The 26338-nt window shown below is 32.8% G+C and overlaps 2 protein-coding genes and 1 long non-coding RNA gene across 3 annotated transcripts; 2 read left to right on the forward strand and 1 right to left on the reverse strand.

Moving 5' to 3' along the window:
• The first annotated feature begins 3365 nt into the window (after positions 1-3365).
• On the forward strand, positions 3366-5096 carry LOC131619780 (transcription termination factor MTEF18, mitochondrial-like). The gene has a single exon (XM_058890842.1). It carries the CDS (start codon positions 3366-3368, stop codon positions 5094-5096), a length of 1731 nt encoding a protein of 576 aa, XP_058746825.1.
• Positions 5097-5787: 691 nt separating this feature from the next.
• Positions 5788-7772, reverse strand: LOC131616031 (GDSL esterase/lipase At2g04570-like). Its single transcript, XM_058887254.1, has 3 exons — positions 7258-7772; positions 6298-6787; positions 5788-6195 (listed from the first exon to the last, which is right to left on the reverse strand). The coding sequence occupies exons 1-3, from the start codon at positions 7630-7632 to the stop codon at positions 5999-6001; spliced, it is 1062 nt and encodes a 353-aa protein (XP_058743237.1). The 5' UTR covers positions 7633-7772; the 3' UTR covers positions 5788-5998.
• A 10166-nt stretch (positions 7773-17938) lies between these two features.
• On the forward strand, positions 17939-19924 carry LOC131617915 (uncharacterized). Its single transcript, XR_009288704.1, has 3 exons — positions 17939-18422; positions 19081-19218; positions 19451-19924. It is a non-coding gene; the product is annotated as an uncharacterized LOC131617915 (long non-coding RNA).
• Positions 19925-26338: the final 6414 nt, after the last annotated feature.

Below are 26338 nucleotides of genomic sequence, written 5' to 3' on the forward strand. Positions count from 1 at the left end.
ATTTAGGACGAAGGGAGTATTTTGCATTATTATCTGGTTTTTTTTTCATGATTTTGGGAACTCTGCGAGTCTGCGTAGTTAGTCGCGGGTTTCTTATGACAAAACCAATCAAGTCCCTATTTCACTAAAGTTTAACAGCGGCAAAAATTTTATGATATCTTATTTAGCCACAATTTAACTGTGAAAATTTAAGTGTGATCAAATAGAAATATGGATGAAAAATCAAGAAAGATTATGATTTTTTTATATTTTTTTGTGATTTTTATATTATTTTATGATTAAAAATGATAAAAAATGTCTATTAAAAAAAGAAAATAATATTTAAATACTTCAAAAAGTAACATTTGACTTTTTTTGACCTTTTAATAAAAAAATAATAAATAAAAAAGAATACAATAGAGTTCGAACCTACGACACTGCACCTGATGTCCCTACAGCTACCAGTTGAGTTGACTTACTCATACATTTTTTTGATTTTTTCTTTTGAAATGCTCTTAAAGATAAGATCGTAAAAAACACGCGGGCAAAATTTTAAGTACGACAACAACCCCTATTTAATCACCTTTAACCCAAGAGCATAAGTGACGTCAGTCTTCATGTAATTGTGGTGGAAGATGATTAAATATGAAAAGACCCAAAATTTTGTCCATCAAGGTATGCAAAGAAATATAGAAGAATTAAGAAAACTTCTAGATCGGGATAGGGCGTAAGATCGTCGTCAACTCGTGAGTTGATGCTTAGATCAAACAAGGAAAGATTGTTGTCAACTCGTGAGTTGATGCTTAGATCTAAAAAACAAGAAAGGATCGTCGTCAACTTGTAAGTTGATGCTTAGATCTAAAAGAAAAGTCGTTTCCAACCCAAAGGTTGGTGCTTAGACGTAAAGACATGTCGTTATCAACTCGAAGGTCGGTGCTTAGACTTAAAAGGTAGGTCGTCGCCAACTCAAGTGTCGGTGCTTAGACGTAAAGACAGGTCGCCGCCAACCTGAAGGTCGTGCTTAGACGTAAATACATGTCATCGCCAACCCGAAGGTCAGTGCTTGACGTAAATATAGGTTGTCATCAACCCGAAGGTCGATGCTTAGAGGTAAAGAAAGCTCGTCGCCAACCCGAAGGTCGGTGCTTAGACTTAAAAGATAGGTCTTCGCCAACTCAAGGGTTGATGCTTAGACTTAAAAGATCGGTCGTCACCGACTCAAGGGTTGGTGCCTGGACCTATGAACGGGAAAAAATCGTTGTCAACTCGAAAGTCGATGTTTATATAGAAACAAAGGAGATCGTCGTTAACTGATCAACGCATTTTGATGCACACTCTTTTATTATTGTGCTATGAAAATGCTATAGTTTTAGGCCCATTTAGGTGGGACGGGCTTGATTTTTAGGCCCATTTAGACTTGGCGCACTTGCTCGCACCGCTTTTTTTGACGGGTATAAGGTGGGGCGGGTGCGGGACTAGGTGCATGACCTGTTTTGTCTCCCCAACCGACATGAGCTCGGGTAATTATTCACTAAAATATGAAGGTATAAGTACGAGTATGGGCACCTTAGTACCTAATCATCCCCATACTCGCACACTTTATATATTTATATATTTTAATATATCTTATTTTATAAAAATGTATGTCTATGAATTTTAAAACAATTTCAATACTAAACTATTACATATTTAAGATATGCATTTATTTATTTTATAATTCCACAAAATATTTTTTTAAATATTTTTAGTGTTCTTAAAATTTTAAAATAATATTATATTTTATAATTGATCTATTTATCTTTCTAATTAAAAATGTAGGTAATAGTTAAGGATACATGTATTTACGTATCCACGGGGCACGGGTATAAGTGCTAAAGTTGACAACGGGACGAGTCGAGGACGATTTTTACCTCCCCAAGCCCGAGTTCCTAAACAATCGCCGTTTCCCGCCCCAAACCCAAACATGAATGAAAAATTAAAACCCAAACCCGTTCCAAACGGATTCGGGTTGGGTTTGGGTATCCCGCCCCTCCACCATCCATTTAATAAAATCATTTTTTTAATTGAAATATTTATTTTTTCAAAAATCAAATTACATTATAAATGATAAAATAAAATAATCTCAAAATATTCTATAGATACATTTCAAATATTTTAAATAATCAATATAAATCAAATTATTAAAACATTGACCACATATTTAATATTATAATTTATTAAAAATAAATAATAATGTATATAATGAAATAAACGTGGCGGGTTCGAAAACGGGTTTGGAATGGGTACTAGTGTCCCCATTACCATATTTTGTAATCGGAAAAAATCTAAACCCGAATTCAAACCCTGCCAAAGCATATTTTCTCTGTCAACTTCAGAACGGATTCGGGTGGATACCCGCAGGTAGAGCTGTCAATATGGGCTACCCGGCCCATATGGGCTTCGGGCTTTTTAGGGCCGGGTCCAAAAAACCCATTTTTAAATGGGCTCTAATTTTACTACCCAGGTCCGGCCCTGTCTGGGCTGCGGGCTACCCGGCCCTAAATGAGCTTCGGCCCTAAACGGGTCCATTTCTATAAAAAATTAAAATTTTCTCCTTATTTTTGTAAGTAACCATATAATTGCATGCAAGAATACATTTTATTTTATATATATATATATATATATATATATATATATATATATATATATATATATTAAATTTTATATCCAAAATTATAATTTCTAAATAATCCATATAAGTTAATAATTAAAATGTAAAACAACACATTAACTTAATTTAAACTATTCAAAATACATCACAAATTATCTAATGTAGCATAAATAATTAAATAACTTGTTCCAACAAATTTTAAGTTATAAATATTCATGACAATTATAATTTTATGATAATTATAACAAGAAAATGTTATAAATTTTTATAATAATTATAATTAAGAAAAGATAAATTTTAATTATATTAAAAATATTTAATTTTTTCGGGCCGGTGGCCTACCCATGGCCCATACGGGCCGACCCATATTTTTTAGGGCTTTTTAAGGCCGGGTTAAAAAAGGCTCGGATGTAAATGGGCTCGAAAAATGAGGCCCAGACCCTAAAATTTTTCGAGCCAAATGGGCCGGCCCATGGGCTTCGGCCCATTTTGACAGCTCTACCAGCAGGTATGAATTTTGTTGCCATATGTATAAAAGATTATCTTATTCAAAATCTGCCGATTGCCATCCGTAATTTACATTTTAATCATTTTTTATTGAATAATAACTAAACATAAAACAATGTTACACTTGGGTTCGTTAAACTTTAAAATTTAATTTCCCACACATTTGAATCTCCTTTTAACATAAACAAACATCCTTATCTTTTGTCTTTCTTCTACGTTTGTGTTCCCAATGGTAACCCCTTCGCTTCTGCATAATCTAAACCTCCCTCTTCTCTTCAACCCTATTCTCTCACACCAAAGCCCTATCTCTTCAATCTCTCTCAAACCTTCACTACCCCGCTGTTCAAATTCCACCATTGTTCGCGCTCCTTCTTCGCCACCTCCAATTCGCATCAAACCCTACACAAAAATCGAAGCACAGCATGCCCTACAAGAATACCTTTACAACACTCAATGTTACACTTTCATAGACGCTGAATTTATCGCCAAAAATTCTCCGCATTTCATTCATCAACTCATCTCCAGAGTCAGAGTATACAACAGACACTATGCTTTTGATTTTCCTCGGGCTCTCAGAAGGTATCTTATGTATCACCCTATTAATGAATTTGAACCCTTTTTAGAGAGTATAGGGATTCATCCAAGGGAATTGAACTTACTTTTGCCTAAAGATTTGTTTTTTCTTCGTGATGATAGTCTTTTGGTTGATAATTTTCATGTTTTGTTTAATCATGGGGTTCCGAGGAATAGGATGTGGAAGATTTATAGAGAAGCAAGAGAGGTTTTTGGGTATGGGAGTGGCGTTTTGTCGAAGAAATTTGAGAGTTATGAGAATTTGGGGTTGAGTAAATCTTCTGTTGCGAAGCTGTTTGTTTGCTGTCCATTGCTTTTAGTTGGCGACGAGGTTGATCGTCAATTTGTTGTTGTTCTTGATTGGTTGAACAGAATTGGGATTGATATCGGATGGTTTGTGAATTGTATGTGGCCCTCGAGAACATATAGATGGAAAGCGATTATTGATAGTATAGAGTTTTTTCGTCAAGGGGGATGTTCGGAGAAGCAAATGTATGATTTGTTTAAGGCGGATCCGAAATTGTTATTGGAGGGTTTAGGAAAGAGGATGTATTTGGTTATAGGCCGGTTGGTTAAGTTGGGTCTTGACGTGAATGAGATTTGTTTTTGTTTTCGAGAGCATCCTGATATATTGTCAAGTCGGCGTATGAAAAATTTGATGTCGGTGATTGCTTTTATGTATAATATTCGAATGGAACAAGAAGAGACTACTCGTGTTTTGTATAACTACATGCATATCCTTAGCAAACATTCAATAAAAGGTCATACAACTATGTCTAAAGAGTTAGGAGTTGGAAAAGGTGATTTACGTGAAATGATACAGGATGATCCATTAGAATTTTTTAGTTTGGCTGTAAAACTGAAGCAGAAGAAGGATAAAAATGAGTTCTACTATGACCTGCATTTGGGGAAAACAAGTTTCTTGCGGAAACTGGGGTATAATGATAACTCTGAGGAGATGGAAATAGCTATGAAGATGTTTGAAGGGAAAGGTGATAAGTTACAAGAGAGATTTGATTGTCTGGTTGAAGCTGGTTTGGAATATGACACTGTAGTTGGAATGGTAAAGCGAGTTCCTGGGATTCTGAGCATTAAGAAAACTGTAATGCAAAAGAAGATTGATTTCTTAAAAAACACTTTAGGTTACCCGATAGAGTTTCTCGCGAGATATTCAAGGTATTTTTTCCATAATTTGGACAAAATATTTGCAAGATTTGCAATGTACAAGTGGTTGAAGAAGAGGAATGTTATAAATCGCGAGTTATACTTGAGTACCATAATTACACCTTCTGAGAAACAGTTTCTAGAACTCTTTGTGAATACGCATCCTGAAGGTCCAACAGCTTGGCAAACTATAAACAGTTTATCTAAAGAATTTAAGAATTAACCGCTCCTTACAAGTTTAGGTGAGATCTAAATACATGCTTGGCTAAATCTTGCACTTACTTTGGTTAAATGTTGGTTTTGTTTTAGGATTATTTCTCATCTGCTTAATGAGAATCAGTCAAGCACTTATTGTCACTTAGTTTTCTTACTCAAAAGAAATAATCTTAATCTATGTTGTCAATAGCACATTATAGCATAGTAATGTGGTGGTAGTAGGGTTAAGCGCGAAGCAATGGGGTTGTGAGCCGCTGTCACCAACAGTGTTTAATGAGGCCCAAACTGCTATCTATTTGTTATTATGGTTTTGGAGCAAAATTTCTCAAATCCCTTTTTCAGAACCCTTGTATTTTTTTTGGAATAAATGTCAATTCACACCCCATTTAAGGGTACAATTATGTTCTTCATTCTATTATATTCATACTCACAAACAATTGTTATGTTATTCTTATTTTTAGTTCAATCCTGTTATGTCTTTTTTTTTTCTATTTAAATTTATTGCATGTACTTTGGTTATTTAATTATAAAATATGTCTGTTTCTTTCTTTTTGTGTATTTTTATATATTTAAGTATTTATGTTTTAACATTTCCACCAATTTTTAGTCTATGCAAATACAATTTTCACCCTCAAAACATAGCTTTAGAATTATAAACTTGAACAGAACATGCTACCTATTTATATAGAACACATATATGAAGATGAATACACAAAGGAGACCTATATATTAGTCCATACAAAATGACTAATTATTCTAAACATCAGCACATTTTATAATGGATGTGCTGTATTAACATTCTTACACACACATATATTTATACACACACATCGACATGCAGAAAACCATACTGGTGAACATCTAAAAGTGGTGAGTTTACAATACATAAAATTCCACAGGCAATACTATTTATTCTAAAAGCTGAGCTAACACATGCTCCACCACATACTTTGCAACAATACTATTCGTTTTTTCCGTGGGATGAAAAGAATCCCAAAACACAAATTTGGAAGCATCAGAACAACTGAACATGCTGCCCCTGCTGCACGCATAACCCATCTCGAACATTCCAGTAGCACAACATGCCACTGAGGCTGATTCAAACCCTGTGATCAAAACAAAAACAAATTAAATTAATAATATGTTTCATAATTGTAATATATATGTATAGAGAAACGGTAAGTAGATTATCTGCTTCAGTAGCATACCGTAGAGTTCAGGTTTTTTTATGATGTGCAACATAATGTGATATGGATTTGAAAACAACAACTTCAGTCCAGGGAGTTCCTGATTGAGCTTAGTAGTTATATTCTGGAGTTTACCATTGAATTCCAGTGCTATGTTATTGTAGTTTGCAACACAACCATTCTGACCCATAAAATTAGTAGTTCTCTCCAATGGCAAGCATCCCATGGGAGGTAACCCTCCTAGGGAAATCTTCCTAGCTCCAAGACCATAGAGACTCCTTATGAAATTCTCTGCGATTCCAGCGAGAAAAGTCTGGTACTGTTGAATTGTGTATTGTGATGCCCTACCAGGCATGGTATAGTAATTCTCTAGAAAATCATTTGTTCCCATACTCATAAGGTGTAACGATTCAGAAATGCTCTCTTTTGCTTTGGCTTCACCAAGATATGCAGTTAGATTCTTTTGGTATTGTTTGTAGTACTCCAATTGCTTCCATAATGGTATCACACCCTGCATCAAAAATCATATAGTTTGCATTATTATCAGAGCTGTTTCATGTTTTTGGGTTTTTGGATGCCCTGTGTAGTTAGTCGCAGTTTTCTTATGGCAAAATCAATTAAGACCCAATTTTATCAAAATTAAGCGTGACAAATATTTTATGAGGTCTGACTTAGCCTCAGTTTAACTGTGACAGCTTTTGGACCCTGTGTGGTAGCTCGTCTTACCCGCCTTCAAAGACGACTCTGATTATTATATATGTTAGTAACTTAGTATAGATCATAAGTTAGATTTAAATTCGTTTTTTTCAAAATTTATGAAACAAGAAAATCATTTCAATTTTCTTATGAGAGAGAGAGAGATGCAGAGAAGTGACAGAAAAGGAAATGAACTAGCTAGTAAAATGGAAATCAAGAACTTATAGTGGGATCTAAGATTTTTGCTATAGTAGGAAACAAAATTGAAAGACAATATGAACTTACAAGTACAGCTGAAGTTGCATTATCATAACCAGTAGCAGCAGAAGCAAAACTGACACCAGTTGCAAAATCTGAAATATTATTCTTAGGATCCAAGTATGCAGGCACATATTCCTTTATACCAAAAGCTTCTGATATGAAATCAGTCGGTATTCTCCCATTCGAGAATCTTCCGGTCGCTTTTCCGCCCAGGAAGTCACGTCCATACGGTTGAAAATTGCTCCGTGCAACGGTCGGAATAAAGTTGTTGTTCCCGGCGTCAACGGAGGAGTCGCCGAACACGATAATTGCCGGAACCTTTGCATTGGCCTTGATCAAAATGAGACAGAAAATGTGAAGTGAAAATAATAATGCTAGTAGGTTTGATTGCAATTCCATGTTGTGTTGGTTGATTTTTTTGAGTACGTGAGTATGGAGTGTGTGTGTGGGGGGGTTAAAGAGGTGTGACTTGTGATGAAATAAATATTGGTTAGGAGTATGTATATTTATGGAAGTTTGAGCTTTTGAAAATTGGGTGAATAAGTTGTTGGATCATAAATTGCATAGACAAACCTGTTTTGCGGTGGGAATGTAAGTTTTTCTGCAGATTTTTTTTTTTAATAAACCAAGTATCTTTTGCCTGTAGTTACATAGACTTATCTTTTAATTTAAGAGATTTAACAGTGTTCCATGTTCAATATTGGATTCAAATCTAGAATCTCTGGTTAAGTTAAAAGGGATATTTACCATCTCAATTAAATGCTCTTGAGTAGTTTAGAGCACTTTCAATATCATATTTCAATTTTAGTTTTTCTTTTTAAAAATTTATAACTTGGGTTAGTAAATATAAATTACTCAAAAGTTAACAAATTTAAATAATAAAAAAACAAAATCTAATATAATTATACTGCATTAACTTGAGTTGGCTGATTTTGATAGGTCTAAAATGTTTTTTTAATGTAGTTAAGAAGTAGGATTCTATATTTTGGCAGAGCGAAATGAAATGGTATAAATTTATATTCTATTGTTTGGATTAATTAATAAATAGAGTGGAGCGGAACACCTGATGAAATACAGTGAATCATATTCCATCAGTTTCCTTCATTTTTTATCCTACAATTTGGGTGGAATGAAAAAATTGCTATATTCTATTGTGAAATACTCAAACAATGGAATGATATCTTTATTTTATTCCGCTCTGCTCCACTCTATTCTACTCTGTCCTGCTCTATTCTGCTCAGTTCATTTTAGCATATCCAATTATAGCCTTAAAGACTAATAAAATAAAAACTAATTACTCAAAACCATTGATACAATAATTTCATTTTAAATGTAACTCAAAAACACTTTGATGAGATGGTAAAGAATCTCTTATAGCTTTATCTGCCGTTCTTTTTAAATGTAACTCAAAAACACTTTGATGAGATGGTAAAGAATCTCTTATAGCTTTATCTGAGGTTCTGGATTTGTTCTCAATTAATTATGCAATTGTTCGATTTAAAAAAAAAAATTATAGTTGTAAAATTCATACACATTGGATACTAATAGCATGTTTGACTTAACTTTTAATCAATTAGACTCACATTCAAATGCCACTCTATTGTTATTTTCTAAAAGGTCCAAAAGATAGATTTCGTCTAAACATGAAAAACCACCGTAATTTTATAAAATGCAACAAATACCACAAGAATTTAGTAACAGATACTATTCCTTAAAAACACCAAGTTACTATTTTAACTGAATTTATGAGATATTTATGGTATTTCTTATTGGGGTTCTATAGTTTATTTTTGGCTTATGGTCCTATAGTTTATATTAGGCTTATGGGTCCTATAATTATAACTAAAATGTTTGTATAATAAATGAACCGAATAATTTGTCTAATACTTATGAATACGTCCCTTTATAATTCTTTTGCGTTCCTTTACACAGTCTCACTTTTATTTCTTCATTTATTATTTATAATAAAGATAAATAAAAAGTTTCTACGTACGTGTAATGCTGAGGATGGTTCGACGTGAAAAACCATAAATAAGTTGGTGAGATTTTTCGTCAACAAAAAAAAGTTCCTACTTCCATGCTGCATGACCTCAATCTTCTTCAATCGCATTTATCTCAAATTCGTGCACATATGAATAGATTGGAAATTTACTCTACCTTTTCATACATAAGAAAAAAAAAGTTGTTTGAAACAAATGGGTTACTGACTTACTGTTGAAGTAGTTGTGAAAGTTTTGATGTTCTTTTATGTATTTTATTGGAACTCTTATTTTGTGTTTTTTTTAATCAGGGAACAAATGTATTCCCAACGTCTTGTGAATGTGATTAAGTGGTCATTTTAAAGTTAGTTGGCTTATTAAAAGAATTTGTAAATACATTGTGTGCATGTGCTTTTTCATTAAAGTTCTCATTCAGTATCAGACCCATCAGGTTCTTTATCAGATCTCCACGTTTTAGTTATGACCTTCTCTTGTCTGAACCTTTCCCCTGACTATGATACAACTGAGTCTTTCTCATGTTTCTTGAGGTATATGATTTTATTTCTTTGTTCATACCCTTCATGATTCAGCCTGGACTTTCCTATGTTATTGAACTGTTCTCTCAACACAGTCAGGTTGTCGGATGAGCTTTCAGGGGTCATCTCTTCCTTGGTTCTGATGGTCGAGGCAAAATTCATACTCTTCTTTTCAGGATGTTGAGACATTTGATGTAACATCTTTGATCTAGTCTAGGGATGACTAGAGTCTAAAGCTGACTTCTTTTTCTTATTCAACCTTAGGGTACTCATGTCCCTTGTCATTCTTCCCACTTGAGGGATTTCATCACGAGAGACAGACCCAGTATTATGCACTCTGACTAACTTTTGAGCTTTTTAAAGTTCAAATTGTAGAGAGCTAATCTCTTCTTCCAGCTCAGAGATAGTCCTCAACTGTTCTTTCTTTTCTTCATTCAGTTGGCGCACCGGATATTTCTGCTTCTCCCTTTCTTCACATGATTCAGCACTTGTGAGACACAACTCTCTGTATGATGCAACTAGATCACCATATGCTGAATCACAGTCATCAGATGTCCATATGCTTGTTAAAGCATTTACATGTTTGGTAGATTCGTCTTCAAGGTCACTATCAGAGTCCTCTTCAGACCATGTTACAGATAGGCCCTTCTTCTGTCTCTTAAGGTATGTAGGACACTCAGGTTTGATGTGTCCAAAACCTCCACATTCATAGCACTGTATACCCTTTTCTTGCAATGACTTTTCTTCCGGCTTCCTTCTTCCAACATCATTTGAATTTTGAATGTCAGATGAGTTGTTCTGGACATTTGATCTTGGATTTCTGCCCATCTGCTTCATCACCCGGTTGAATTGTCTTCCAAGAAGTACTATGACATTGGATATTCCTTCATCTTAACCTAGATCACATTCCTTCATTCCATCTTCAGAGTTGGCAACAAAAGCTATGCTTTTGTTCTTCTTTTCAGCTCTATCATTGATACTTAACTCAAAAGTCAGAAGAGATCCGACAAGATCGTCCAGTCTCATCCGGTTAATGTCTTGAGCTTCTTCGATGGCAGTCACCTTCATGTAAAATCTCTTGGGCAGAGACCTGAGCATCTTTCTTACTAGTTTTTCTTCAGGTATCTTTTCTCCTAATGCACTAGACGCATTAGCTATCTCAAGAACATTCATGTGAAAGTCATGAATACTTTCATCATCTTTCATCCTTAGATTCTCAAATTGAGTGGTTAGCAGCTGAAGTCTGGACATCTTCACTTTGGATGTGCCTTCATGAGCAGTTTTAAGAATTTCCCATGCATCCTTGGCTACTTCACATGTGTTCACCAACCTGAAGATGTTATTGTCAATTGAATTAAAGATGGCATTCAGGGCTTTAGAATTGCCAAGAGCCAGTTCATCCTCTTCTTTGTCCCAGTCTTCCTCAGGCTTTAGCACAGTCGTGGGTTGTTTGTCTGCTCCTATAACAACAAGATGCTTCTATCCTTTCAAGACTGCCTTCCAAGCCCGACTATCTATGGATTTCAAGAAAGCCACCATACGAGGTTTCCAGTAGTCATAATTGCTTCCATCCAGAACAGGTGGTCTGTTAAAAAATCCTACTTCCTTGTCCATTGTACCAGAAAATAACCTCCCTAGATCTCACCCAGATGCAGAGCAGGATGCCTGCTCTAATACCAATTGAAATTCTGGTATCAGATATTTGATGTCGAATGAGATGCCACGGCACAATATCTGAGCACTTAACAGTTATGAACAAGTTGATAACAACGACAATAATAGTGCAGAAAGTAAAAAACACAGCAATATGTTTACCCAGTTCGAAAATAACCTTCCTACTCCGGGGGCTACCAAGCCAGGGACAAAACCAATATTCGACAGTATCGATTCAGAGTTAAACTCCTCCGTTTACAACTCCTCACTTAATCACTACCCTTCCTATGACTTCTACCTAAGACTCACCTAGGTATGAGGCCCTCCTCAAATCCCTTCAATCACAACACCCTGTGACAAAATAACACAAACAATAAAAATATAAGACACTCTTCCAAGACACACAATCCTCAATGCTTAAAAGCTTATGAGAACGAAACTACTCTCCTTGCTTAATAGCTTTAGAGATCACACAACATTCAACCTACAGGCCTGTGAATGTACACATATGGAACTTACAGCACAAATAAGGATTCCTATAACCCTAAAAACAAAATATCAGTTCCACCTAAAACTAGGCTACAACCCTTCAATTTATAAGTTTAACATCGACTGGACTGGGCTTCAAAACGCAACAAAGAGGCTGCCAAATATCTGCTACTTGTTCTTCAAGAAAATAGGTCTTCAATCCAAACTTTCCTATATTGTCTCCAATAATAGAAAGTGTGGAAATCTCTTGATTGAATCAATCTTGGATAACACATCAACTAATTTGATTATTCCCGAATATTCTGTAGCTGAAACATTAGATTCCTGTAGCAATAAAAACGCCTGATTCACTTGACATATCAGTTTCTGCAGTCAGGATGTCATACCATACATGTTGTGACATCTTGTTTGACATGTTGAAGTCTGATCGCTAGGTCATCTTGTATTTCTTTCAACATGTTCTTGCTCAGTATGTTTTACCAAAATGCATGCCAACCTTAGAGAAACTACATAAACCTTTACTTCTAGACACCGTATAATAGCACAACATCCTCCCTTATCTCTAAAGGTAATCCCATCAAACAATCATTCGCAATCTACGTAGAGAAAATAGAAATCAGTTACAATTAATAAATTTAATTATTATAAATATTACTCTACATTTTTGTTTATGTTTTTTAATATTCTTTAAATACTTATTTAATTCTATATGTTATATTAAGAGTCACAAATATTCTTTAATATTCTTTATGATATATTAAGAGTCATAAATATTAATTTAAATTCTATATGTATATATTTGTCACACCCATATATTATTTTCACCCACAGTTGCAATAATTCTACCTCTCAAATAATGACTTAACAATCGAAATGTAAACCTTCTAGATACTCTCACTTCTTCCATCCCCAAAGACCATAACTACCATACTAAATTTTTTTGCTATGATGATCCTCTTCAATCTCTCGTTTATTTTTGTTCCACTACAAAATTAGCCTATTGAACTAAAAAAAAAACCTTCATATACTTACATTTTATGTAACAGGTAAAATAAAATAAATGTAGTGCTTAAAAAATATGTACATATTTATTCATGGTTATATTGAGAAATGAACTTAATATATATACAAGTTTTCAGGATATTTTATGATATAAAATTATTTATTAAATTAATACAATCAGTAATATTTATTTTTGACTTGATAATTAAGTCAATCAATTCGATGATATTTAGACAATATTAATTTAATTTAATTTAAGTAGTAGTAATTTACAACTCAAAGTGAAGCTTCGCTTTGAAGCGATGTGTGATATTATTACAAACCGAGTCTTAATTTAGTCAAATTCAAAGAATGATATCAAACTCAATTTTAAGGGGTGACTTTGTCATGGAAATGATTGCATAAATGTCCATGAATGTTTACTGAAAAATTACACACTATACAAAGTATATTAATACATGTACTAAACAACATCAAAGAGTATGATTTTGCATTTAGATGTTGGCTCACTTGCAATAACTTGGTCCCTACCCTACACTACTTAAATTGTACTATTATCGTAATTTCAGCTTCTCCTTTTTGTGCACTCGTTGTAGTTTGGAGGTTACGTCGTTGTAATTGCAACCACTTTTAAAACACCTATTTGAGCAGGTTATGACGCGGTCATTGTCAATTGCAACTATTCACATGGTTGGTACTTGGTATGATGTTCTTTTGAACTTCAAATCGAGCTCTTCAGATATTATTCAAAAAGAGCTTTATGCAGCCCATTACGAATATAACCTTGCAAAAAATATGAGCTTCAATGACTCAATTATTTCTACGATGATTCCTTCTATAACAAGTTCCATAACTGTTTTATTTATGTTGGTATGAATAGGGTATTTTCCGCATGCTAGTGTATCGACTAAACCATCAAGGTAAAGAGAATTACAATGGAAAATAAAACTCTAAAGAGATTTAACACTGCTGTATTTAAGCATTTTTTGGTCCCTAAATATATTGTGTTGTGATTATAATTAGTACATTTTGATGCACACTCTTTTACTATTATATTTAGACAATTCTATAATTTATTTTATTATTTTAGTATGTTTTTATATTTAAGTTTATTTCTTCCTGTATTTTCAGTTTAAATAGTTAATAGATACTTTTTCATTTTGCAAAACATAATTTGAGTTACGAGAATTAGATTGACGTGTTCTGATATGCATTGAAATGTTAAGAGAAAGAACTACAAGTTTCGTGTTGAAGTCAAAAGCTGCTTGAAACTGCAAGAGGGTCGAATAATTCATTGTATTTCCAGACTTAGTAAAATAATTAGTTTTGAGCTGGTTTTTATGTTTTCCGACCCGATTTGGATTAGAATCCGAATCCCATGTTTTCCTTAATCTAAGTTAGCCGCTACTTTTCATGTCATTCAGAAATTTACAAAATTAGAATAGCTTGTAGGATTTTCACATGGAGAACTAATCTTTAAGGCAAATTCTGCTGCTTACGAGTTCCATCGTTTTGAAATTATAATAATAATAATTTCAATCTAATTTCTATTCCTTTCAATTCTGCTATGTGATTATTGTTTGCTTTATTCGATGATCATATAGTAGTGTTGATTTAATTCGATTGATATATGGTCCTTACTTTAATTGCGTGTTACGGCATGCTTAATTCGTTAATTCGCTTTATTTTTAACTGTATGCTTAATTCGACACAGAGGAACTTAAATTAAATAATGCCAATTTCATTTGTTGATTGATATTGTGATCGAATAGGATTAGAGATGCTAATTGGGGGAATGGAGTTACAATAGCCAGTGATAAGCTGAAAACCGAATAAGTAGGATTAGTAATTTTAGCTTATTCGTAATCAAACAATTTTTACGGTCTTTTTAATCGAAATTGAAATCCACCATTGTTCTAATCGATTGATAAAAATCAATTCAAAAGTCATTGTGATACAACTCAAATGTTATTTTTCTAAATTACATTTTTTTTAATTATTCGTTTTTGATCCGTGTCTGACAGCCGATCACGTTAATTTAAGAGGACGAGAATATGATACACAAGAATCAAGAATGACCATATGAAAATTAGTCACACTCTCCATAAAAGAAACTAATATGCTGATTGAAACTTTATTTAATCGATCCCTTTTGATTTACACCTCTCCCTCGTCTTACTCCCAAGTCCCATCCTTCCAATTAGACGCAACATAAAACTTCATTTTAAGATTGTAGCCTTTTTATTTTGTATATCTTTTTAGTCTTACTACCAAAAACAAAAAACAAATATATATATATATATATATATATATATATATATATATATATATATATATATATATATATATATATTTAATATTTATTTTAAAATTATTGTATGAATTTTTTATCATCCATTTATACATGATTAGATAATTATTCAACAATTTATCTCTCACATTGTTGTTTATTTAATTCTTTAAATGAATAAAAACATTCATTATTTTTAATATACATTGAATGATATTTTATTTTCATATAACCAAACAATTATTCAATAATTTATCTTTCACGTTATTTCTCATTTTATTATTTTCACAATTAAAATTATAATTATGTGTTCGTAAATCCTAATTTAATTAACAAAAAATCAATATTTAAATAAAATATCATCGTCAGAGTTTAAATTCTGAAACTCATGAGTTACGATTATATGTAAGTTTTTAATTATTATTACTTCTTCGTCTATTGACAAAAAAAAAATCAGTTATTATCCTTAATGAAACACTTAATCTATTTCATGGTAGTTTCTAGTACTATGAAGAGAGCCAGCCATATGCCTATGTGATTTTTCCACATCAACTAACAACCAACCACCAGAAAGGATGAAAGAGAGGTGGCATATATTAACTAGACAGTCATGCAGTTGCAACCGTCCAATAATCTAGGGACAATATCCTCAACTTATGGCCTAAACGAATGAACTCATTAAATTATTGAATTGAATGTTTTCTCAACCAGAAAGGAGGTGATGTTGTTTATGTCCTGTTGTCCAAATTAATGAGACACTGTTGTGTTGTCTCACAAGGAACCAACAAGGGTGAAACATTACTCATCTGTCGCTAACTTCTCTCAACAACTATTCACTTTCCTTAGTCTCATGTTTAAGTAAGTCTATAGTAATTTAATAATAAACATATGAACACTAGACATTAGGAAAACTAGATTGAAACATTAGGACACAACTAATATTTAGAATATGTTGAAGATCCTCTAATAAAGGATTTCTTTTTCCACATAAAATTAGGATCCTCTAGGATATAAAGAAAATAGTTATATCAATGAGTTGAGTTTATTGAAAAGGCCCCCAAGTATCCTAAGAGCACTAAATCAAAAAACATTCTTTGCATTGAAATTACTTAAAAGAAATGGTAAAATATTTTGTATAGCTATATGGAAAACATGACAAGAAGTGTGATGATTAATTGGTATAAAAGTAAAACCATATTATTTATTCAAACATTTCATTATATCATGAGTTAAATGCCTTAGTCTTAGTTTCCATAATTTACCTATTTAATCCATTATTTAATTATCACAATCCCCGGCTTTTAAATTTTTATCTCTTTCACTAGCATCATCTCCTTTGAATTAAGATGGTTTAAACTCTTCAAATTTAAATGACGAAATCACTTATGCCATAAAATTCTCTTTTTATGTTGAATCATAATTGCGAAGCATTTTGGACAAGTTCGTTTGTAATTGACATACTCATATCCTCAATAATAATTTATGAGAGTATTTAATAAATTTGAGAGCTTTTATAAAGATATGCTCAAGAACGTTCTTATACAAGGAAATAAAATTTTATGATTGACTTCCAACCAAACATCAAACGAAGTTTAGAGTTGTTATTTTTCAAGCCAAATTGATATTTTTTACTAGATGATCTCAAACTAAGATGGAGTTTTGAGTTGGTTATACTCAGAATCGAACTGAGATTTTACATAAGCTGACCACGAACCGAGTTGAGATTTTACACTTGTTAATCTCGAACTGACCGTGATTTTACCAGGCTGAACACATGAACCAAGTTGATATTTTGTTGGATATTTGTTGTTGAAGAAGGTGTTAATGAAGATCACACTTGAAAATTCAAAGCGTGTGAATTCACACTAATCTTTAGGTTCAATTCGCCCTCACTAATTATTATATATCAAATGCAATAGGGATTAACAACAAATTTCCTTCAGGATACTTTGAATACTTTAATGTGAATTGCACAAACACACTAAGCATATCATTTGATAATAGATGGATCCTGGAGTGATTAAACCCCTCTTTGTATAAATAGAGAATATAATATACACCCCTTGAGAGTATACTTCTCTCCCGTTGACATTATAAAAAGACAGGAAATATATGCTAGACAGTAATGTAAGTACATAATTTACATATATCAAACATGCATGATTTATCAAAGAGAGGAAAACAATGCTTCACTAAAGATAATTCAATTTACAAAAGTGAAAAAGTAGTGAATAGAAAAGTAAATTCACTTAAGGCTAAACTATACAAATAGGCGTGACTTATATTCAGTATCTTCGTCATCATTGGTGAACATCCTTGAAGGTAAATTCCCTAAGTCTTGGGGTGAAGTTATGGGGTAAGAAGTTGATCTTCTTACCAGCCCACTTTAGTCTCTGGATAATGTCCTTGAGTAGGTCTTCAATCGAGGATGTTTTGGGGATATCATACTCTAAATCTATTAGATTCGTAAGAGCTTCTTGTTGAGGAAAATTGTCTTTTTCTATTGAACTTTTCTTTCCTTGTTGAAGACATTCCTCTTTAACCCTAACTATACCCACTAGTAGAGATATAACAATAGAATTTTTGATATGAAACCTTTTTAATTAAAAAAAGGTGTGAAATTGAAAATTAATAAAATATTTTGATATATAACACTTAATTTTAAAAAATTGGGTATAAAATAGAGTTATGTGAAATTTGTAAATATAAATATGTACCTAATTTTATTAAAAATTGGTGTGATATGTTAAGTTAGGTTTATATGTTTGGGGTTCTGAGCGTAAAAAATTTCCGCCACTTGTAAGACGAAACCTCATCCCGCTTCATACAGGAAGCCGCTTCAACCACAAAACCCTTACGACTTCAAACTTGTTCAAAATTTGAAATCTATCATCAATCTCTCTATCGACTCATGATCCCATCCCTCTCTCAATTTCCTCTCAATCATAATCGCTGATCAAACGAGAAAAAACGATTCAACGCATTCCAAATCCTTGAACCCCTCTCTCAATTATAGATCCATGACTCAATCTCCGCGATCCAATCCCTCTTATAATCAGAATCTTTAATCAATTCCACTCTCAATTCAGAATCACCCTCAATTTCTCTCTTGATTCAAAATCACTCTCAATTCCTCTTTGGATTCAAGCTCTTGATTTGTCTGCTCAGAAGCCATATCCCCTATCTGTTGCAGCAGAGGTGGTGGGACAATGTTCTTGGTGTACCCTTACTCTCGACGTGGTATGAGCATTTATTAGTTTGTTTTCGCAGGAAGTTTTTTTTTTTATTTTTATCTTTAAATTCTTACTCTAATCTCATTTATTTTTTTATCCTGTGTTTTCTTGGGAAATGAAATTATGTGTCACCTCTATCTTAACTTATTATCTGACATTTTTAATTATACAGTATTTACACTACTGTAGTTGTTGCAATTAGTCTTCCTTATCAATGATGTTTGAAGTTCATCAGTGGTTTGATTCCATAATCATGTTTAAAGTGCATCAAGTTTGTCTACGGCAATTCCTAAAGTGCGTGAATTTGTAAGGGTGCAAGAATGTGAAGTTTTGGTAATGGGATCATGGCGTTTGGGACAAAGGGGTATCAAAATTTTGGTTCAATATTATATGAATCAAAATGACAAATATCATTTTTTTTGTTAGGCTATTATATATGTTTTGTTACTTTATGCTCTCCATAGCTAGCCATAAAAGAGTATATATTTGTTTTATTTATCATGATTGATGAATGATATATGAATCAACTAAAGCAATGCAAAAACTCACGTGACATGCTCACCTAGTATCTATGGTAGGAATTCAAAAGGGAAAATGGTTTTATTTTTTTATTACTTTGTATTCACAATTTCACAAATTAAATTACTCTTATGATATTTTTCAAGTTGTCATGAAGTCGGTGTTGCTATAGACACTCATATGTTAGTGGGATCGGTTCCATGCAAGGTTGTAATATGTACTACACTAAGTCTCTAGCACAGGTGGAATTTCAAGTAGGAATCTAACTACCAGTGCAAATCAATGTGAGTTTTGTTTCTACGTCAGCTTCTTTTGGGTAATTGGTTTTATTTATTATATTGATTTTTTGAATAGGGTGGTGGTTATGATTTTTGGTTAACTACAACTTAGTTGGATATGTGTAGGCGTTTTCCACTTTCAATGTTATTATAACATAGACTCATCATTTTGTTAGGACCATCTTACCTATTTTGACATGTGTGGTGGATTTTGACAACTTACCTGTTTTGGTTTCAGATGTGTGATTCAAGAAGAAATATGATATGGATGGACCTTGATGCTATAACTTAAGCCAAAATGATCAATACAAGTAACTCATCGATGTTGAAATATTTTGGTGGATTTGTTTCACCTTAGACACAACCACGAGAAGAACCGTTAAAACTAGTCCCCATTATTGTACCTCTGGTAACCAAATAGTGTGGTAACTGTTTTCTTTCATAGAAATGGATATTACTTGAAAAAGTGCAGCGTTAAATGCATCTCCAAGTAAATAGGATAGGGGATTATGCTAAGTATTGGATAAAATTAAAGAACATCATAGTTTATTTGTGTAAATCACTAGTTAAACACAATTGGCGGCATTTATATATTGATCAGTTATTTTATACATAACTTGTATGACGTCCAATGTTTTTATGTTAGAGTTAAAAGGTAGTGCACTGACAGTGTAAAACTATTTTACACTGTCATCCAATAAGGAGTCATGAATGTGCCATGTCATTAAAGTTTTTTTAAAATAAAAGAATGTTTTAATTGGATGCATGGTGGTGATTGGTTGACAGTGTAAAAATATTTTACACTGTCAGTGCATGACCCATTTTCTCTTTATGTTATCTTGTAAGTTTCTCGAATATTTGTTATTTAAGTTTTTGAAAAATTGAAACTCTTATATGTCTTCCATATAAGTTTAAAATATTTGTCATCTAAGTTTATTTTATACATTGCTGTAAAAATTTGGATTATGTGAAAAGAAACATAATAAGCCTGGAATTTTTTTAAAAATATAAAATAAAATACATCTAACACCGGTTATTAAGAAAGACAGATGTTAAATAATGACAATCAACACCTTTTTTTCACATAAATCAAACGTAAAATTTAGACATTTAAAACCTAACTTAATAATAGGTGTTAAATGAAGGTTTTATACCTATTTTTAAACCGGTGTCAAATGTCGTTACTTACCATACCGGTAACAACAACACCGGTAAAAATCAGGTGTTACATGTTTAAAAAATAGGTGTTAAATCTCTTTTTTCCACTAGTGACCTCTCCTATTATTGCTACACATTGCACATATACTTCTCTTTCAAAGTTTTATCTAACATGTTCTAAGATATTTGTGACCCATTCCCTATATGGTAGAAATATTTCTTTCCTTGTTCTCCCTAACATGTGTTGGATCATTGTACTTTCTCAATTTGTTTCAATTTTGTTGGCAAGTATCTATTCTGCGGCAAAATCTGATATAGCCAAGTGATTGATGTTTCTCTTCCTTGAAAAAAGTATATGATTTGCTACATAATGAATTAGACGAATATAAGGACGCACAAAGCCTATAGTGAATAGAGAAGAAACACGAATTTGGACCCAATAGAAAAGAGGAGACAACACTTTTATACAAGTAGTTATCACCTTATTATAGTTCATCTGGCTTGAAAAGAGGACCATCATTGGGCAGATCCAAAACTTAAACAAATTCTCTCAAAGATAGAGATATCTTGTGATTTTTAACTTTAGAGTAGATAATTCCACTATTATTAAAGTAGAGATTTGAATATAACATCTTGACTAAAGAAAAATACATTTCTCTTGAAGGATTGTGGATGAAATCCTCTGAGTTTGATTCTTCAAAAATCTTGAAGAATTCACATTCTTGAAATACGGGTTTTAAATTTTATTTTATTTTATTTTATTTCACTAGGTACATTTTCGCTCTTAAAACTCTAATCTTATGATGAATGAAAAATCAACTTTCTAAAGGGGAGTTGTATTGTTTTTTTATTTTATTTTTGATATATACCTAATAAACCTCTTTAGAATCACAAAATTCTAATTACTTTGACATATAATCTTTCATTTTCTTGACATATAATCTTTCATTTTCATGACAGTTAACCACTTTTCAACTGCGATCTTGAGGATTTGGACACCATATGAATTTTGATGGCATTTCAGCTCTTTGTCTATCACAAACCATAATTGGTGAGTACCGGCCATAAGCCAAAAACTCTACTATTGATTTGTGATTATAGCATTGTTTTAATTCTTCAGAATTTTCATGCATTCTTAATGAATTTTATGTGTAATTTATGCCCACATATAGACGATATATCTTGGTCTCCAGAGCCTTCACGTTTACCCGAATATTATTTTATCCTTTGATAGCCCTTTCTATGTGTTAATAATCCATATTACAACTGAGCCATATGACAAGCCAAAACCCCCCAAAAAGAATCCCGACCTTATTTGAATTTAGGTAAGAACTTGTATTTTAGTTTTGGAAAATTCTTAAGTTGGATAAAAAACTTTAATTTTGAAAATTTCTCACTCCATCGTATAGATATTTGGCATACCACCGAATTGACAAAAATATTGTCGTGTTTTTGTAGATACATTTCTAGAAGTATTTTTTTTTTGAATTTAGTTTTTCCGTAGATGCATTTACGGAACCCCTTAAAACATAGTGAAACGTGGAATTTTTCCAATTAATTGGGAAAGTCAGAATGTTTCGTAGATACATCTTATCGAAAGGTTTGATAGGGTTTGAAAATAGAGTGTTCCGTAGATGCATCTACGGAACTTGTGATTTTCTCAATTAATTATAACTTAATTTGGAATTTTTCCAATTAATTGGGAAAACCCAACTTTCACAATGTTTTAACGATTATGTAGATGTCATCAAACTTAATTAATTTAGGATTTTTCTAATTAATTGAGAAAATCTCTAATTAAATTATAAATTATCTCTAATGAAATTTCGTGTGGTGTTTAAGAGATCTATGAGATATGTTGAAATTTTTTCTTTATTTTTGGGTGATAGTTTGAGCAAGAACGACTTTAAGAATAAGAGAGAAATAAAAATGTGAGAAATGTTGAAGAGAAAAAATGAAAAGTTTCAAAAATAAAATGATATAAAAATGAAAAAATAAAATGAAACGAGAAAGAAAAAGAAATAGAATAACAATAGTTCTCAAAGATCTCTAATTCATATAATTGAATGTTGAGTTGAAAGATTTTGAAAGCTAGTAGTGGATATTTATAAATATTCTATGTAACTCATAGTTGTTAGTAGGACTGGACACCCAGACAGTTTGGGTTGGTCTCTAGGATAACGTGGAAAATTTTATTTTGTACTCCTATTTTTGCTTTTGTATCTCTACCATTTAAAAAAATGGCAATTTTATTCTTCAATGTTTTTAACTATTTTATCATTTTACTTTTTACTATTCATCAAAAAAATTAGAAAATTGTACCTCCACAAGACTCCGAGAACACTTACTGCAAGTCTTCCGGTATGCAAAATTACAAACCGACCTCATTCCTTTGGACTTCCGGTTTTCACCAAAAGTGTTCTGGAAGACTTTAACAAAGTGTTTCGAAATGGTACAAACCAAACCGGAACACTTTGTTAAAGTCTTCAGGAATACTTTTGATGAAAACCATAACACTTTTCTTAGGTCTTCCGGAATGGTTTTTGTTTTTTTTTTGTTTTTTCATGTATGGAACTTCCGCTCCAGATTTGCCAAAAAAACGAGACAATTATAGATACTACGGATGCATTCACAACTTCTTAAAGATTCGTCACACGAGAAGAGGTTATTCGATGGATTAAAGAGACTGGAATCAACAATAAAGTAATCGTTATTATCACCCGTTCGAACACCGAAACAGGCAAGAGAGGAAGAAGCAACAAAGTGATATTTGATTGCGATAAAGGGGGGAAATACAAAAACAAAAGTGATACTCAAAGTGCGACTAAGAGACGTGAATGTCCATTCAAAATTAGGTCAACACCGACAAAAGATGGGTCAGGATGGAAGGTTGTTGTAAAATGTGGAGTTTATAATCATGGATTACCAGATAGATTAGAATGTCATTCCTTTGTTGGTAGGCTGATCGCAGATGAGAAGCAGCATGTCGTTGATTTGACAAAGAGACATGTTTTGCCTAGACACATATTGATTTCCTTGCAAGAGCGAGATCCCGAAAATGTCACTCGGATCACTCAAGTATACAAGCATAAGAGTGTGATAGAAGCAGAGATAAGAAGTCCAAGAAATGAGATACAATATTTGCTTAAGCTTATAGAGGAGGCGAACTATGTTTACTGGAGTAGAAAAAGAGATGATTAGGAAGTTGTTGATTATGGACGCCACATATAAGACAAACAAATATAAACAATCGCTGTTTGAAATAGTTGGCATGACATCGACCGAGTTGACATTTGCTGCTACATTTGCTTGTATGGAGTGTGAGCAGACAGAGAGTTATTGTTAGGTCTTGGATAAGCTGAAGCAATTGTTTGTGAACAAAGATATGGGTCCACAAGTGATTTTGACAGATAGAGATCTTGCTTTGATGAAAGCAGTTGAAGTTGTGTTTCCTACGACGCATAACTTGCTATGTCAATTTGACATTAACAAAAATGTTGGGAAGAAATGCAAGGAATATGTGGTGAAAGACATGCAAAAGACGATAGACACATTGTGGAGAGATGTTGTATGAGCTAGTAATGAGGTTGAGTATAGTCAACAGTTGCAACATCTTGAGCAAGCGTGCTTTACTTGTAGTGATTTCCTTGATTTCGTGAAAAACACTTGGTTGATCCCACATAGGCAAAGATTTGTTGGTGCATGGATTGATTGGATGCTTCATTTGGGTAATACCACGACTAATCGAGTTCTCCAAGTGTACCAAAATAAATCATAAAATACAATAATAATCAATGCTCACGAGAGATGCGTAAAGTCTAGAATAAATCAGCATACACTTGATCATCCTCGTCAGCATCAACCTGTCAGAGAAAATGGTGAACTAATGTGGAAACACGAGCCCAATTCGGATCAGTCGATCTTGCATCAAAGACAGAAACTGGAACCTCTCTACGCGCATGAGTTGGGGGCGACACCAACTGAGGATTTAACACACGATAATACCACTACAGATATGCATCAACAGTCTCAAATGAAAATTTGACTGGTGATGTGTCTCTAAGCACATCCTTCACGCTCTGGTCATAACCAATCCACACTACAACAATGTCATCATCACTCATCGTATTAGCAGGATGTAGAGGAGGAATATACTGACAAAACCCAAATTAACGTAAACATCTGTCAGACAAGTACGGAACATGCAAGTCACCTCAAACTAGAAACCCTCTGTACAGAGATAGCTCGTCAAAAGGACGGTGTTGTCTGTGATCCTCGAACGGGCGCCATACGACGTCTGTAGGTGCCAGAGCGTCTAATACCGGTCTAAGCTCGTCCACCTTCAAGGCTCCTTGCTAGTACGTCCGTCTCATCGCCCGAGAAAGCCCTTGATTCTCTGATGGAAGCCAATTCTCTCCTCTCTTTCGATCTGTGGGAAAGTACTTGTGAATCCAGCAGTGTTACATAATAGATTATATGATATAAATTAAAATACATATACTAAAGAATATAAATAAAAGTATATGAATTAACATACAATTAATTAAAGGATAAAAATTAAATGACATAAATACTTGTACAAGAGTAGGATATCCAATAAGCTACTTGCATCTAAATATAGATGCATCTCTAAGATATCGTTAATGAGTGACCAATGCAACAAATGTCCAACTGCAAGCATTAAGTCTCTCTAGGTCTCTAAACAACAACATATATTGTGCCTTGACAAGAGTAAAAGTCTTGTCAGCAAATATGGTACAACCCACCAACATCATAAAATATACAATATTGATCCTTACTTTTATTATAAAAAAGTTATCATATTAAAGCTACTGATATTTTAATATTTTTAAATTAAACAATATTGAATATAAGGGATTCAAATATAACAAATAGCCTAATTTAACACTATTTTAACATTTAACAGATAAACTTGGGCCTTTAAAAATTACAAATGGCATTCGAAGAATCATTTACATTGATCTAATAAACCATTCACACTAAATTTCAAATTTGTTAAACTTTCTACCTAGTGTTAATATAATACCAATAATATCTCCAGCAGCAAGCAAATCATCACACAACCTCTTAATAAATCTTCAAATATTGTACAAATAAACTCATCAAATTAAATATGGGGAATCATTCAACTGAAGCAAACACAAAACATGAATTAATGAAAAATCAATAGAGATCTTTAGAATTGACATACATGAATTGCAATAAAAAATAATGGTCCTACAAATAAACTTTGACGAATGCTATAGCGCAATTATTCTCGTTGTTTGGAAGTGGTTTAGATCAGTTAATAATTCTTCTTCTCTTGTATAAAGAGGTAGCCGGTTCCTTGCGTGTAATCATTTCTTGTGTTTAATTCCATTACTTATTGAAAATAAAAAAAAATCCTACATCATCTATAGAATTGACACCAAAAAAAAAAAAACCTGAACTAGAAAACATCTTACAGGAAACATGAATGGACATTGGCACTAAGCTAAAGTATAACGAAATCAAAAGTTATTAATTGAGTAGAAGGTTTAACTGTAACTATCTAAAGAGTGAATAATCTGAAGCAGTAAATAAAGTGAAGAGAATTATCTTTAACATTGATACTGATATAAGGTATTAGAAACAATTACAAATAGATTGAGACACAAACAACAAATTAAATTGTAAAAAAAAAAAAACATAAACTTCGCACAAGTAACTGATTACACAAAACTTATAACTAATTATAATTGCTACAAAATTGAAAAATACTAACAGTAGTAACTGGTTACTTGCAAATGCGTAACCAATTACACCTACGACAAAACCACTTTCTCTTAGCTTATTTGACTTTTCTTCGTACCTATATAAACTGTTACACTCTTGTGGTAACCAATTACAACACTTAAATTATGTATTTTCACTTAATGTTCGAATCATCCATGAATGGATTGAACACCGGAACATTTGGTAAAATTTA

The sequence above is a fragment of the Vicia villosa genome, linkage group LG7 (assembly GCF_029867415.1).
Source record: "Vicia villosa cultivar HV-30 ecotype Madison, WI linkage group LG7, Vvil1.0, whole genome shotgun sequence".
Lineage (NCBI taxonomy): Eukaryota > Viridiplantae > Streptophyta > Magnoliopsida > Fabales > Fabaceae > Vicia > Vicia villosa.